Source organism: Mus caroli, chromosome 17, assembly GCF_900094665.2.
Source record: "Mus caroli chromosome 17, CAROLI_EIJ_v1.1, whole genome shotgun sequence".
In the NCBI taxonomy this organism is placed as follows: Eukaryota; Metazoa; Chordata; class Mammalia; order Rodentia; family Muridae; genus Mus; species Mus caroli.
This window is the reverse complement of record NC_034586.1, coordinates 15955357-15967894: the sequence shown is the minus strand read 5'-3', so window position 1 is coordinate 15967894 and position 12538 is coordinate 15955357. Positions and strand designations below refer to the sequence as shown.

Here is a 12538-nt window from a genome sequence, read left to right as displayed (position 1 = left end):
GACTTTATGAACTGACATATGAAACAGTGGGGCAAATATATCACAAGGAGCCTTCTACAATACAATAGGGACATAGGTCCACTGAATGAAATGGAGTCTATACTTATTACATACAACTGGTGAAGATCCTGTGAATATAGACTATAAGGAAAAAATAGAACAATTGTGCAGTGATAATATAATGATTTTGAAATAATCTCCCCAAATATTATTACATGATTTCACTAGTTTCTTGAAAGACACAATGATTCAATCTAAGATCAACAACAATAAAAAGTTGTACAGCATTATTATATTATTATTATTTTGTATTACTTAATTATGTAAAGCAAAATCTAGAAAAAATGGAATAATGACTCATCACAAATGGACCTAATGTAGGAAAACACATAGAAATGATGGATGTGCTATTCATTACCCACCAACTGGGGTTATGTGAAAGAGCAATATAACCTTGTAAGATTGAAGAGAGAGTATAAAAAGCTAGAAAGGTGCAAACCAGGGCGAGGATTTTCTGTGTGGCTCTGTTTTCAGGAGACATTTGTTGGGAAGCATGTGTGCTAAGAATACCTTGAACCCTCTTCTTGTGTCCATAAAGTGTCACAATCATGAAGGTGCTGGAACATACAATGAGCACAGAAAATAAGACTTCAGGGAATACCCAAAATGCTATGTACACTGTATCTACTACTTTGTCACGACCTTGAGAGAGGCAGAATTCAAAACCTCTTTTTTGTGTCTTATTTTTGCTCTTCCTTTTGGTGGATGCATTCAAAGGAAAAAAAGTATTTACTAGCAGGCACACAATCCAGCAGAGTAAAATCAAGAACCCTATAAACTTTGTAGTTTTGATTTTGATTTCCTTCCTGTAGGAGTTCCTGGGACTGATGGTGATTGCCTGAAAGACACTCAAGAGACAGGTGGTGCTGATGGACATGCTCCTGCCAAGCCTTTGAATATATAAAATATATTTGCATCCAACATCATTGAAGAACTGGTTCCAACCAAAGGCTGCCATTATCTGGGCAGGACCTTTGGAGAGAATGATCAAGAAGTTTGATGTGAACACATGTGTAAGAATCAAGTCTACAATCTTTAATGTGCATTCCTTGTAGTAAAGAATTAGATAATATAAAAGAAGAAAGATGTTTCCCAGAATTCCAAGTACACTCTGAACTAAGAGTATGATTCCTATTGCCATGTTTCTGGACTCCATTCTGTCGTTTAGTAGTTTCTGCTTTAAATTATAGAAACAATAACATTTGTGAACCAAGGCATGTGTTGAAGATTTCTAGGTAGGGTCTATGTGAGCAAGAATGAAATAAGCTCAAATTTGTAAAGCCACGGTATGCAGCATATCAAGACTCTGATTCAAAACAATATTTTTCATTATTAATAACTTGTAATGAAATTATCGAAGCTTATAAACTTATAAATGAACAAATTTATGAAGAGAATTTTCAACGTATTTAGTAGAAAAGTTATCATAAATAAAGGGAATACCTCCCCACTTGGAGAACCAATGGCTAGTAAATTCAAAGGTACTAATTGCTGTATTCTACAATTTTAGATTGAATTTCTGTTTAAAAGTCATATTTGAGGAAAGAAACAAGAAAGAAATTCATGAAGTTCTCATTTTGTGTAAAAGACCTAAAATTGTACATGTTTTACAACAGAGTGGATATGTAGTCTTATAAAATATATTCACTATTATGGATAGAAAATAAATAAGTACACATTAAAATTTCAAGCATGTTACAGTAAGAACTATTGCTCATCAAATCACTACCTCCTAAAAACAGAGAGAAGTGTAACAAATAATTTTGTCAATATCCTATTTCTAGTTGTGAAGTTTAGGAATTCTAGTAATACCTTGGTCTAAATAATTAATGGTTAGATCTTGCCATGACATTTCTAAAATCCCAATACCACAACCTATGGATTCCTATAATTTATACTACATATGATATTCTGTGCTTTCATGTGTGTGCTGAACACTAACTATATTTCATTTGTGAATTACAGTGAATATTTTTTACCTCATATCACTAAAACCATAATATGGGTTGATAGAAGGTTCACGTAAATACATTCTATACATTGTAGGCAGAACTATCTCTTAAGTATAAATAGCAAGTAGCTGCAGAGCCAGATCATGAACACTAACTTCCAAAGAACACAAATATTAATGACATATAATTTGTAAATTCCTATGACTTTACTTCAAATACTGTCCTCAATCTTCTTTTCCTTTGTTGTGTTTGGGTGCTCCTTCAGGTAGTTGCATCAAACATAGGAAAGTATTTGACATGATATAAAGAAATTACATAAAGAATTATAAAGACAGACACCTGGGACCTTGTTAAATTTTACCCACCTAGAGTACTTAGATTACTGAGGTACTTGAACACATGCCCAGAAATTGCTTTAGTAGAATGTGCCATGGCATATCTGTGAGTGTAGAGTTTCCAATAACAGTTAATGAAAAACAACCCAGTAGAAGAGCTGGCATGATATTGGAGACACCGTGAAATCAGGCATATGGCAGTAGAATGCCACCAGTATTTTAAAATCAAGCATAAGGATTTAATCCTCAAGTAAATACCTATGATTTCATCTTTACACAAGTAAATACCTATGATTTCATCTTTACACTGTATCATTTGGACCAAATCCATTCATGAATCCCTAGGTCATTCTGCCAGATCCCAAAAACTGATTTTTTTTTTTTAACAGAGGCCCCAGACTTTTTTTCTGAGTAGGAACACACAGTCTAGTCACATTAATAACATCAACTTAAATAAAAAATTCTCAAAAATGAGTACTTACTTAAGGTGCTATTTTGTTAAGATACATCCTAAATTGAATTGAAAACTACAAAGAAAGCTATCAATAATTACTATATACCCATGTATAATTCCCAGCATTTGTAAAGACTGAGAGAAGATTTTGTAGATGATTGTCTATATTAAAATGGTAATTCTGTGCTGTTTTGTGACTCAAGATGACAACATGACCTGGCTGCTTGAACTGTCAAAAAAAAAAATGTGTTCAGTGATGCTATGTCAGCTAAGTTTTGAAATATTTAACTCATACTCAGTTTCTTTTCAATGAAACTAAAATTGGTGGCATCATATAAAAATATAGTTTTTATAGAGTATAAATCAATAGAAATTGCCTATGGCTAAGTTTGATTTGATAAGTTAAGGCAGTACAATAGGTATTTTTTACATCAAATACTTTATGGTTTCATGCAAACAAAAGCAGTGGTGGCATAACTTAAATGAAGACAGGTGTAATGTTATTTTCAAAATATATAATCTGCTATAAAACATGAAAAGCATATAAATTAGACTATGGCAAATATTGTTATTACTGCAGTGGGCTGAAAATTTAGTTGACAACTTGTTTTCATTCAGGTAGGAGGATGTATGTTCAATCTTAAAAGCTCAAATAAAAATTAACTAGTGTCATGTATTCTTTAAAAATGTATAGTTATTTTATTATAATAAAGTTACATAACTTTCCCCTTTATGTCATATAATTATATATGATAGATATATAATATATGTACATATACATAATATATATTATACACATGAATGTATACCCATATTATGTTATATCATATACATAATATAAATATACATATATTTAAAATATTGATTAAATATTAACAAAGATATACTATATATTATAGGTATAATATATTAGACATACCATATACATGAGTAAATATATGTATATATCTAAATATTTACATGTATAAATAAAATATATAAATAAAATTTATAAATAAAATATATAAATAAAATTTACATATATGAATAAAATGCAAATATATTTTACATTTATACATTTTTATAGATTTACATATATACATATGTTTATATATTTCTATAAACATGAATACAACCACAGTCTTTAAAATGCCACCTATAGTTATACTTTCAACATTTCACATTTTATACAGAGAACCAACATGAAACTGAATGTAGATTTTGAAGTTCAATTCTTACTTATATACCTACATTTCAATGCAAGCACATAAGGCTCTGATTATTTCTGAAAATGTGAATAAAAAAGTATAAGAACTTGTGAAAAGAAAATTTTGTTTTGAGTCATTTCCTCCTAGAAATCTCAAAATGTCAAAATGTCTACTCATAAGTCGTCATGAATATGATTTCTAAAACATGAACAGAATAGGTATAACAATAGAACTACTAACATTTTTCACTTTTGGTCAAAGATTGGAGAAGCAGACAGAAATTGTTTGAGATCACTGAATAGCCACCCTAATATACTAGAGTTACAAGCATGTGAAAGACCATGTCCCAAAAGTAGCAACGTAAAATAATAACAGGGATTATCCTCTAAATAAACAAGTACAATAAATGGAAAATGAACTTCAACTCACAATGTACATATATGTATACACAAATTAATGAAATTATTTTGTTAGCAATTTGAAATTAAAGTCTTTTATTTATGAATCTCTACATCTAGCCAAACATTTAGTAAAAAGGTTCCAAGAGTTGCTTAAGTAAAAAGAACAGAATCTGAGATTATGAAATGCTATATATCATACAATTTTTTTAAAAAGGAAAATATATGCTATGGACATAGTCATGAGGATCACATTTTTTCTTGTCACACTAAAAGTTACCTGTACCAAAAATATCAGTAATAAAAAACTTGAAAACACTTTCTGTTTATGGTTAAGCAACAACAGATTATCACTGGATGATGGAAAATAACAAAGACACATGCATCCTATATGACTATTGTACAGAATTCACCGTGACAATGTTACCTTTACTTCAACATACCCAAGTTCAGGATAGAGAAACACCTGATTTTATTACTAAGGTGGTTTAACTTACAAAAGTTATCCAGTATTAGATGACTGTGTTTTTCATTTTATTCTTCATAAGAAAGATGAAGATTTTATACAAAAATCTATGATGGTCATATTCAAAATTAGTGTATAGTTCATGTAAATAAGGAGGACTAAAAACAAAAATGACATAATTACTATGATTTCTAAGCACCTTTGATATAAGATAAATTTGAACTTAAATTATTTATTTAAATTCATCATCAGAGATGATTTTAACATACATTATTTAGAAGTCAGAAATTAGCAGCAGGCCAGTGGCACTGTTTATTTAAGCAAATCTACTTATACCTCATAAAATTTTCTTCTCACTTAGCCGAGATTTGTCTACATGTTTCACCCCAGAATCCCTTCTTCAGTCTTGAGCATTTACCAAAACTATCATTTTTTTCTCTGAAAATGCAGAGACTCAGTACAAATTGCATACATACCTCACTCCTTTTCTCAGCAGAACTATCAGCTTGGTGTGTAGCTCCTGAAATGACAGCACTGTGAAAGAGAAAGGGAGCATAATCCTCAGATAAAGGATCAGAACATGTGATTTCACCTCCCTCAGAACTGTGAATTTTATGTCACATCACATGGCAATAACAGCACTTTCTTTGGGAGCCAATAACTGTTCTGAGACTTTCTAGGTATTTCAATTCACTAAAGATGATTTCTCAATAGTATGAGTGTCTCAAAAGAGACAAAGTGCTTGAAGAATCTCTTGATTTCATAATCACTGAAGGCTGATGAAGAAGGAACGTGCTGGGAATATAAGTGTTTGATATATGGAAGATGTACAATGAAACCTGTGTTTCTCACTAGAATTCATCTTTCTTTTGCTTTGTTCTTACACACACACACACACACACACACACACACAGAGAGAGAGAGAGAGAGAGAGAGAGAGAGAGAGAGAGAGAGAGAGAGAGAGAGAGAAACACAAATACTATTTATACATATACATAAACATAACCAAACCCATACACACACAAACACACACACACACACACACACACACACACACACACACACACACACACACACACACACACAGGCTTTTTTTTCAGGTCTCACAGCTGTCTCATTTTAGAGGTATAATACTGAACAAGGAGAAGCTAGTCAGGGATTCAAGGATAGCTTATCCAAAAAAGAATCTGTACTAGAAACTGTTCCCCCACTTTGTGAAACAGATAGCAAGATAACTGGATTTGAAGCATTAAACACGCTAAAAATATTTTAAAATGTTACCCCAACAATACCAAGAATCAAGAATGAGTGGCTAGCATAGAGAATCACAAGTGCTGTATAATTGAAATTCACATTTCTTTTTTGATGATAATGTCAGTTAGAGCTAGGTAGCAGTTCATGATTTTAAGGGAGGCATTCTGATCATAGCAACCTGTCCAATTTCCCATTTCTCAATTCCTGTGATAGTTAGAAATTAAAACATACCCATCATCCCTGCCTTACATCCATCTAGGATCATCATCCCTGTTTATTCCTAACTAGGCATTCTATTCTATGATATACACTACAAGCTGTCATATTTCTGTAGTTTATCTTTTTTTCACCACATCCAGGCAACTTCATGTATTATTATTTTTGTTGCTTTCTTCTTTCCTTATATCTGCCCTCAGTTGTAATATCTGAGCCCTTTGAACTGTATGCTTCTGCCAACATTGTATAATTCTGTGGTACACAAAGTTAAGGCACTTCCATTTTTTATAATGTTAATGCCTGCCTGTGAACCCTGAGTAATGTTCTCTGGCATATTGCTTTCTAGCCCTTGAAAATTATCCTAGTTTCTTCTAACTCTCCCATGCTTACTTCCCTTCACATGTTCTTTCCTCATAATTTTATCCTTCTTAAGCAGTATCACCTTCTTACAATCCCCATTTTTCCTGATACAGTTTACTTATTAAATAACCCCTTCTTTGAGATGGGTAGGTACCCCATCCCTCAACCAGGGGCTGTGGCTATACACTGGATATGGTCTCTACAAGTTCTCTCTTCCCTGAGTTGGGTATTCTGGATAATATCCTCCCTGTTGGGTCCTGGGAAACTCTTGGGTCTCTGGCATCTGGGATTTTCTAGTGGCTAACACCAGTTTCTCGTCAGACTGATACACACGTCCTTTCATTTTCTTGACTCTCTGTACTTATCCCTGTTTCCTCCCATACCGGATCCTGCCACCCCTTTCTCTCCCCCTCCTCTCTTCATCCCAAACCCTTCCCTCTCTCTATGTCCCATGATTGTTTTCTTCCCCCTTCTAAGTAGGACTTAAGCAACCACACTTTGGTATCCCTTCTTCTTGGAGTTCATATTTTCTGTGAGTTGTATCATATGTATTCTAATCTCCTCTTTTTTATTTTTATTTTTGGATAATGTCCACTTAGCAATGATTACATACCATGTGTGTTATTTTGTGACTGGGTAACTCACAAAAGAATGATATTTTCTAGTTCTATCCATTTGCCTGTTAATTTCATGATGTCATTGTTTTTAATAGCTGAGTAGTACTCCATTGTGTAAGTGTATCAGATATACTATATCCACTCTTCTGTTGAGGGCCATCTGGGGTTACCAGCTTCTGGCTATTATAAATAACGCTGCTCTGAACATAGTGGAACTTGTATCCTTGTTATATGTTTGAGCATCTTTTGGGCATATGCCCTGGAGTGGTATAGCTGGGTTCACAGATAGTACTATGTCATATTTCTGAGAACCCCCACCAGACTGATTTCCAAAGTGGTTGTAACAGTTTGTAATCCTTACCGCAATGGAGCATTACTCTTTATCCACATCCTTGCCAGCATCTCCAGTCACCCGAGTTTTGGATCTTAGCCATTCTGACTGGTGTGAGGTGAATTCTCAGGGTCATTTTGGTTTGCATTTCCTTGATGACTAAGAACATTGAACTTTTCTTTAGGTATTTGGTGGCCATTCCAGATTCCTCGGTTGAGAATTCTTTGTTAATCATTATACCCCATTTTTAATAGGGTTATTTGGTTCTGTGAAGTCTAACTTCCAGAGTTCTTTGTATATATTGGATATCAGCCTTCTAGTAGATATAGGGTTGATAAAGATCTTTTCACAATCTGTGGATTGCCTATTTTGTCCTATTGATAGGGTCCTTTGACTTACAGAATCTTTTCAATTTTATGACATTCCATTTGGCAATTTTTTTATCTTGGCACATGAGCCATTTGTGTTGCATTTAGGAAAATTTCCCTTTTGCTAAAGTGTATGAGGCTTTTTTTTTGATATTTTCTTCATTTACATTTCAAATTCTATCCCCTTTCCTAGATTTTTTTCTCCAAAAGTCCCCTATACCCTCCCTCTGCCCTGCTCCCCAACCCACCCACTCGTGATTCTTGGCCCTGACATTCCTCTTCCCCTGTACTGGGGCATATAATCTTTGCAAGACCAAGGGCCTCTCCTTCCATTGATGGCCTACCAGGCCATCCTATGCTACATATGCAACCAGAGGCCCAAGCTTGGGGTCGGGGTTATTGGTTAGTTCATATTGTTGTTCCTCCTACAGGGTTGCAGACCCCTTTAGCTCCTTGGGTACTTTCTCTATCTCCTTTATTGGGGGCCCTGTGTCCCATCCAATAGATGACTGTGAGCATCCACTTCTGTATTTGCCAAGCACTGGCATAGCCTCCCAAGAGATAGCTATATCAGAGTTCTGTCAGCAAAATCTTGCTGGCATATGCAATAGTGTCTGGATTTTGTATTTGTTTATGGGATGGATCCCTGGGTGGGGCATTCTCTGGATGGTCCTTCCTTCCATCTCAACTCTGAACTTTGTCTCTCTAACTCCTTCCATGGGTATTTTGTTTCTCATTCTAAGAAGGAACGAAATATCCACACTTTGGTGTTTGAGATTCTTCACTATTTTCTCCTCAATTAGATTCAGCATATCTGGTTTTCTCTTGAGTTCCTTGATTCACTGTACTTGAGCATTGTAAAAGGAGATAAAAATTTGCATTCTTCTACATGCCAACCACTAGTTCAACCAGCACCATTTGTTGAAAATGCTGTCTTTTTTCCACTGGATGATTTTTTGGCTTCTTTGTCAAAGATCAAGTGACCATAGGTATGTGGGTTCATTTCTGTGTCTTCAATTATATCACATTGATCTTCTTGCCTATTCCTTTACCAATATCATGCAGTTTTTATCAGTATTGCTCTGTAGTACTGCTTGAAATCAGGGATGATGATTTTCCCCCAAGTTCTTTTATTGTTGAATATGGTTTTTGATAACCTGGGCTTTTTTATTGTTCCAGATGAATTTGAGAATTTCTCTTCCTATCTCTCTGAATAGTTGATTTGGAATTCTGATAGGGATTACATTGAATCTGTAGATTGCTTTAGACAAGATGCCCATTTTTACTATGTGAAGCCTGCTGATCCACAAGAATGGTAGATCTTTCTATCTTCTGAGGTCTTCTTCAATTTATTTCTTCAGAGACTTGAAGTTCTTGTCATATAGATCATTCTCTTGTTTGGTTAGTGTCACACCAAGATATTTTATGTTGTTTGTGACCATTTTGAAAAATGCTGTTCCCCTAATTTCTTTCTCAGCACATTTATTCTTTGAATAGAGGAAAGCTACAGATTTTTTGAGTTAATTTTATATCCAGCCACTTTGTGTAGATTATCAGCTGTACCAGTTTTCTTGTGGATTTTTTTTTTGGGGGGGGGGTAGCTTATGTATACTATCATATCATCCACAAATAGTGGAATCATGACTTCCTCATTTCTAATTTGTATCCCCTTGAACTTCTTTTGCTGCCTAATTGCTTTGGCTAGAACTTGAAATACTATATTGAATAGATAGGAGGAGAGTGGACAGCCTTGTCTTGTTGCTGATTTTAGTGGGATTACTTCAAGTTTCTTTCTATTTAGTTTTATGTTTGCTACTGGTATGTTGTATATTGCTTTTACTATGTTTAGGTATGGACCTTGAATTCCTGATCTCTCCAATGCTTATAAATGAATTGTTGTTTAGTTTGTCAAAGGCTTTTTCAGCATCTAATGAGATGATCATATGGGATATTTTTTTCTTTTAGTTTGTTTATGTAGGGGATTAAGTTGATGGATTTCCATATATTGAACTATCCCTGCATCCCTGGGCTGAATAGTACTTGATCATGGTGAATAATCCTTTTGATGTGCACTTAGATTCCATTTGCTAGGATTTTATTGAGTATTTCTGCATCAATATTCATAAGGGAAATTTCAACTAAAATTCTCTTTCTTTATTGGGTCTTTGTGTGGTTTAGCTGTGCTTTCATAGAATGAATCAGATAAAGTTCCTTCTGTTTCTATTTTATACAATATTTTGAGAAGTGTTGGCATTAGCTCTTCTTTGAAGGGCTCAAAGAATTCCATGTTAAAATTATCTAGCCCTGTGTTGTTTTTTGGTTGGAGGTTTTTAATGACTTCGTATTTCCTAATGGGTTATAAAATGCTTTATGTAGTTTACCTGATCTCAATTTGTTACATGGTCTCTGTCTAGAAATTCTTCCATTTCATCTAGATTTTCCAGTTTGTTGTTGTTTTGTTTTGCTTTGTTTTTGGTTTTTTTGGTTTTTTTGTTTTCTTTTTTAAAATTTTTTTGTTTTTTTGAGAATAGGCTTTTGTAGTAGGATTTGAAATGTTTTGTAATCTCCCTGGTTTCGATTGTTATGTGTCCCTTTAGATTTCTGATTGTGTTAATTTCATACTATCTCTGTGCCCTTTAGTAAGTTTGGCTAAGGGATTTTCTTTCTTGTTGATTATCTCAAAGAATCAGCTTTAGGTTTTGTTGATTCTTTTTATTGTTATCTTTGTTTCTATTTGGTTGATTTTAACCCTGAGCTTTACCTTTTGCTGCCTTCTAATCTTCTTGGGTGTGTTTGCTTTTTGTTCCACATTTTTCAGGTATGCTAGTAAATTGCTAATGTAGAATTTCTTTATGAGGGCACTTAGTGCTCTGAAGTTATTTTAGCATTGCTTTCATTATGGCCCATATGTTTGGGGATGCTGTGTCATTATTTTCAATGAATTCTTCAGCACCTTTAATTTCTTTATTTCTTCCCTGACTGAGTTATTACTAGTTAGAGTTGTTCATTATTCCTGAGAATTTGAGTTTTCTGTTGCTTTTGTTGTCATTCAATTGTAGTCTTAGTCCAGGATGGTCTGGTAATATGCATGGGATTATTTCAATCTACTTGTAAATGTTGAGGCTCGCTTTGTGATGGATTATATGATCTATATGAAATATATTATATTGGATATTTCTTGCAGTCCATTTGAATCTGCATTCACTTTCTTTTTTAACATAAATAAATTTATTGGATTTTAAAATGTTTAAATTCCATTAAAATGTTGAACTTGTTGAGCATTTCATCCTTATTATGATACATTTTCACACACATTAATATTTCAAGAAAATATAGTAATCTATTAAGAAATACTATTTTTTCTGTTTTCCTTTCATTTTTAAAACAAATATGTGTAAAATATAAGGAACCAATTAATGTATATCTTTTATTCTAGTGACCAGTTCCTCATAATTCTTTATCTATTATTTATTTATATTACAAAATTAAAATGAATGGTTTAGATGTCAGGGCCAGTTTTCCTTTATGGTTTAAAATGGAAAATACTAAAAGTAGATTGTATCTTTCAGCAACATTATTGAAAGTTACTAATCATTATTTTGATCTGAAAGAATTACCATAATGCAAAAAGAGAGAAGCTTGGTTGAACTTAGATGTCTTCCTTCCTTCCTTCCTTCCTTCCTTCCTTCCTTCCTTCCTCTCTCTCTCTCTCTCTCTCTCTCTCTCTCCATTCTTTATGCTTAGTTCCTTGGTTGATTTTTGCTCTGTTTTATTTTTTACATTTTAAAAGGTTTATTTATTTATTTATTTATTTGATTTTTTAACCTTTCATTGATTCACTCTCTTTTCTTCAAAGATAATAGCAAAAAAAAATCATCTAAATGAATCTTATTACACAATATATTGATTCGAGCTATGATTGGCAAGGTTATTTCTTAGTCCACATAAGATAGTTTGAGCTGTAAAATATTGTGACACTGTACTGTAGAAATGGATGGATGCCAAAGCCAATTAACAAACTGAAAAACTAAAAGGATGAAAGAGTAGATTGACAAAAGCTGACTATAGAAAGAATAAGAAACATTACAGTGGAAATGTAAATATGTGAAACAACTTCTTTGAGTTTTTCTTTGTCTTCAATTGACTACATGGAATGAGTGATTATAACAGACAGAATGGAAAGCCACAGGGAAATCTGCTGTTCAGTACATCGCTGCCCATGTTTATTCAGAGTTAAAGAATAAAGTTAACAATCAATTCAAGCGGGCAGCTTTATCCATAGACATTGTCCTGAGTCTGGAGAGTAAGAACCTTTCTGACTAATGTTAAAACAAAGTTGTTTAATATAGAATGACCTTGGTTGAGTTACAGAGACAAAGTTTGGAGCTGTAACGAAAGAATGGACCATCTAGAGACTGCCATATTCAGGGATCCACCCCATAATCAGCTTCCAAACGCTGACACCATTGCATACTCTAGGAAGAATTTGCTGAAAGGTCCCAGATATAGCTGTCTCTTGTGAGACTATGCCGGGGCCTAG

The 12538-nt window shown here is 33.6% G+C and overlaps 1 protein-coding gene across 1 annotated transcript; it reads right to left on the bottom strand.

Annotated features, from left to right (window-relative positions):
• Positions 1–319: 319 nt before the first annotated feature.
• On the bottom strand, positions 320–1267 carry LOC110284388 (vomeronasal type-1 receptor 4-like). Its single transcript, XM_021150129.1, has one exon. It carries the CDS (start codon positions 1214–1216, stop codon positions 320–322), a length of 897 nt encoding a protein of 298 aa, XP_021005788.1. The 5' UTR covers positions 1217–1267.
• Between the last annotated feature and the right edge of the window lie 11271 nt (positions 1268–12538).

Coding starts and splice junctions, on each gene's coding strand:
- LOC110284388 (XM_021150129.1), bottom strand. CDS start 1,216: ATGGAGTCCAGAAACATGGCAATAGGAATCATACTCTTAGTTCAGAGT.